General features: G+C 34.0%; 1 protein-coding gene across 1 annotated transcript; it reads right to left on the reverse strand.

Moving 5' to 3' along the window:
* Positions 1–3,388: 3,388 nt before the first annotated feature.
* LOC142621230 (germin-like protein subfamily 1 member 14) lies at positions 3,389–4,240 on the reverse strand. Its single transcript, XM_075794548.1, has 2 exons — positions 4,106–4,240; positions 3,389–3,939 (listed from the first exon to the last, which is right to left on the reverse strand). The coding sequence occupies exons 1-2, from the start codon at positions 4,236–4,238 to the stop codon at positions 3,389–3,391; spliced, it is 684 nt and encodes a 227-aa protein (XP_075650663.1). The 5' UTR covers positions 4,239–4,240.
* Between the last annotated feature and the right edge of the window lie 442 nt (positions 4,241–4,682).

The raw sequence follows: 4,682 nt of genomic DNA on the forward strand, positions 1-4,682 counted from the left end.
GAAAACACATAATATCTCATAATAAATTTCTTGAGCACAATTTCCACGTATTTCTTCTAATCCAGGAACAACAAATTCCAATCTCATTTATATTTTAGAGACTTTTATCACCAAGACAAAAGTTATTAAACTCGTGTCTTTATCTTCAAACTTGAATTCCAAGAAATTATGACTTAGTCTTCTCGATATGTTTTTATGCTTGTATAATCTTTCTAATCACGTAAACAAGACCCAGTAAAAATTGTTGATTAACAAGGCATTACAGGCCAAGGGCCAACACAACACGTGTAACAGATTTTAAAGTAAGTTTTATCATTGGGAGGGCTGGTATTAGTTCCATCAAAAATTGAACATGCAAACGAATGGAAAAGGTTTTGCTGCATACAAGCATGCAACAATTAGGTGCTGCCGCTGTAGAGTAATTATCTGTTAATTTTTTTTATGTGTCTGAGTGTATGATAGCCTGTAGATTTTATGTCTTACTTTGAATGGATGAAGTTTTCAGTTTTAAATTTGAAGATTTATTTTGTTATTAATTTCTGTAACTACTGTGGCTGTCGATCCAAGCTAGACCAAGTTCATGTTCATCTATAATTTAATTATAATAGTGTTGCTCACAAATTACGTGAGTCAGCTAGGGATGGCCAAGGCTAGCTTGGGATACAGCTTGTGTAACGCCCCAAAATCATAAGCAATAAAAGTCTATTCAATCTTAATAATCCATAAGAAAATATTAAATAAAAGTCACCAACAACCTAAATCCCATCACAAATGTCAGAATTCTAATCCACCAAAGACAAAACATCCTCAAAATAATTCTCTAGTACAGTGTTTAATGCCATAAAAATAATGATAAAATCCTCAGTTTCACAAAATAATTCGTAACTGTTGTCTTTCAAGAATCTCTACTCCAATAATCCCTCTAATATATTTGTAAGGGGAAATAAAAGGGAGGGGGTGAGATAACTCAATAAGTGGAATTCACTAACATTGGGATGTGGGAACAAACCTCTCAAATAATTAATCCTCACAACAAATTCATAACTTGTAACTCATCAATATTTTCTCATCAAATATTTCATATATATATATATATATATAGAAAAATATCTTTTTATTGTGAGTCATTATAATACATATATCAATACCATCATATAAACAATTTCCTAGACTTTTCTCGTGGTCAACGTTTACACCTCGTTGACAGGGTTGTGTCATCCCCTTTTAGGACTAAAACCTTCTTTTCATCACTTTTCTTAACGATGGCTCCTTTGGAACCTAAAAGCGCACTCCCTTGCTAGCTAAGGAGCTTCCTTTTTGAATCCTCAATAGTATACTCTCTTGCTAAGGAGCTATCAAATGTGCATTGTCCCCTTTTCTGGGACTGTCCCTTGCTAAGGATTAGCTGCAGTATGATTGTCTCTTGCTAAGGACTAAATATAATACTGAGCTTTTAATCACGACTTACCATAGGTTTTCAAAACACATTCAATATGCTCACAAAAATAATCCATTCATAATTCTCAAAATATAAAGATATATTCACACATACAAGTTTAAATAAATTTAGGTTGTCCCACAAGTTTTCCATAAAACGAATAGTCAATGTGCACATCAAACATTTATAAAATATCAATTTATATATAGAATATCAACATATTCTTTGATATAGAATAGTTTAATAATCAACACTATTTTAGGAAAACCCCCAAAATTAGTAAACACCACTTACCTCTTAGTTGCAAAAATATGAAACCAACCCCCCTTGAATCACAACAAATCAGTAGAATTAGAACCTAGCAACACCAAAATAGGTCCATTAATACACAATTTCTCAATTAAAATCAATTTTCAAACTTAAATAGTTTATGTTAGGTTCTAAGACCTTTAGGTTTAAATGTATTAGAACACTAATTTGTAATGTTGGCAAACCATGATTAAAATGTTTTAGTCTTGTTTAGACTACTCAAAGTATGTATCTTATATGTAAAGTTGGAATCGAGTTGCTACAGAATTTACTGTGCAATTCTGTCTGGCTGGATCTATCGAGAATTAAACTCGACCGATGGAAAGTCATGCAGATTGTTTTTCTGCAGAATTTTCCAACTCAGCTTAAGCCCGTTTTACGTGTAGGGTTTTATATTTTGCCCTAGGTATAAAAGGGAAAACCCTAATCACGTTTTTAGAAGTTGTTGATGCTGTGTGTGTGAATCTTCTGTAAGATCTAGAAGTGTTTGCCTTCACACATTCTTAGGGTTATCAAGAATCAAGATTATGTTAAGAACTTTATGATCATTCAGTTGCTGCATTAAGAACTTAAAGATATACAAGCGAGAGTGCTTATGCTTGCTAGGAATCCAAGAAAGAAGTAGTCCGTGGACTCAGAGCTGTGACGTGGCCGTGGTAGTAAGTTTCCTACTCGATGTAGCAATAGGATGTTAGTGGTCTAAGTCGCTATTGTGTAAACTTTAATTCTTTTATAGTGGTTTTAGTTTTACCTTAAGGATAGCTAGGTTAAATCCTCCCCAGGTTTTTTACCGGTTTGGTTTTCCTGTGTTCTTTATGCTTTGCATGATATGATATATTTGTGTTAACCTAGATTTGCATAATTTACCAAAGTTAATAACTTGGCTAAATAATTAGGTTAAACTGGTTGTTTTAAGGGGGTCTAAAAACGAACAGTTTAATCTATCATCATTAAAGTCTCTGGAGATGTTAGATTCTCTGTGCCACTCTGATTGCAATACTGAGGCTACCTTATAATTCAAACTATATGTAGGGCCTAGTTTTGCTCAAATTTCTTTTCCCCTTTACTGCCCAATTTCATTCCTAGTGAGTGGACGTTTTCTTTGCTAATATAGAAAGACAATGAAAGCATTATTTGATGTCATTAGAAAGGGTATAAGAAATATCTAGATATTTTCTTTGTTGGAAATTTCTTGTTTTAAGAAGGCATCTCAACCTGCTAGTGGCTGAAAGGTCAAGACCATATCTGACGATGAGAATAAGGGAAAACAAAAAGGCTATATGCATCATTCTTACTCCAATATAATAACAATTATAAGTCATCTTCTCCATTAATATAAGGATAGGTGGAGGTTGACAGGTCAAACATATGCCTAGAAGTCCTTTTTCTTTTAATATATTATGCTTTTTTTTTTCCTTTTTTTAAATTTAGTAAATAATGTTTTTACTGCATAAATTAATAGACAAATTGAAAAACGAGGAAGAGGTACTAAACCCAACATTATTTTTATATCCCAAATCCTCCAAATTAAGAAAGAATTACATATATAAGCAATCGTTTTATTTTATTCTAGTTATGATTGCAAGGGGATAAACATAGCAAAATGACTAGTGCTTCAAGGCACATACAAACATTTTTTTTCTAATAATTGTCAACTTCAAATTTTTTCTGAAGCTCTTCAACTACATTTTTGTCAAGTTGGAAGGCCTTGGTGAGAACATCAGGATTAATGGGAGGATTGGATCCAAAGACAGCATCTGCTATTGTGATTACGCCTGCATTTTGGCTGCTTAAACCAGAAATGGCAATTGCATTAGTTTTTCCCACATTGAATTGGAAGTGAATGAGGCCAACTGGAAAGACAAACACATCCCCCTTATTTAGAGTTTTGGTGAAGAGGCGATTCTCTGGGTTGGATGTTACAAAACCAACAAAGAGAGTACCCTCCAAGACTACTAGAATTTCGGTGCCGCGAGGGTGAGTATGGGGAGGATTTTCTCCATATGGTGCAAAGTCGATTCGAGCCAGGGATATGCCAAGAGTATTAAGGCCTGGTAATGTGTCTACATTCACGGTAGTGACATTTGACCCAACTTTATTATCTGTGTTCCCAGCAATGTTCAATCCCTCGAAGAAGAAATCTTCAGCTTTGACAAGCTTTGGATCCTTGCAGAACTTTCCATTAACGAATACTGCATAAATGAATTTTTGTTATGGACACTTTAAAAATAATGCCTAAGACTTCGGTGCAGAAAATAGTAAGGCCAGGTAGCTAATAATATTTCTTCCATTAATATTCTGGTTAGTGTAGATTCTTCACATGAAAAAACTTGAAAAAAGAAAAACAAATGTTCGTACCGGCTGATTTGGAGTATTCAGAGTAGTCCTTAAGTGCAACACAGAAGTCCTGCAGGGGATCGGGGTCAGAGGCAAAGGCAAGAGAGAACGCCAAAGCGAAGAGGGCAACAGTTACAATGTAAGCTTTCCTCATATTTCAGGCTAACTCTATCTTCTGTTCTATATATTTTTGCTTCGGGTGACGGATGAGAAATGTTGCATGGAAAGCATGTCTATTTATAGATATGACACATTGAATAGGTCTATGGTTTTCCATACGTCATACGTAGACTTGTTCAGTCTTCCATTATTACCAATTTTCTTTTTGATTGGCAAATTATTCTTTAACTACTACCCCATGCCTTATATTTTCAACAAATAAGACCAGTTCAATGAAAAAAATATTACAATTCTATGTTACTACGGCACAACCAATCTTAACAACCGATAGATTGAATTAATAGGTCAAGCTCTGTCCAGAATTGATCAAGCTCTGAACTAATTGAACACATCATGTGTATTCAACTGATTGGATGTGTCTGTATTTCTTCAAGGGATTGTTAATAACTTAATATTTTGGTGGAAAGTTTTTGTGTGA

This window comes from Castanea sativa, chromosome 12, assembly GCF_040712315.1.
Source record: "Castanea sativa cultivar Marrone di Chiusa Pesio chromosome 12, ASM4071231v1".
NCBI classification, from domain to species: domain Eukaryota; kingdom Viridiplantae; phylum Streptophyta; class Magnoliopsida; order Fagales; family Fagaceae; genus Castanea; species Castanea sativa.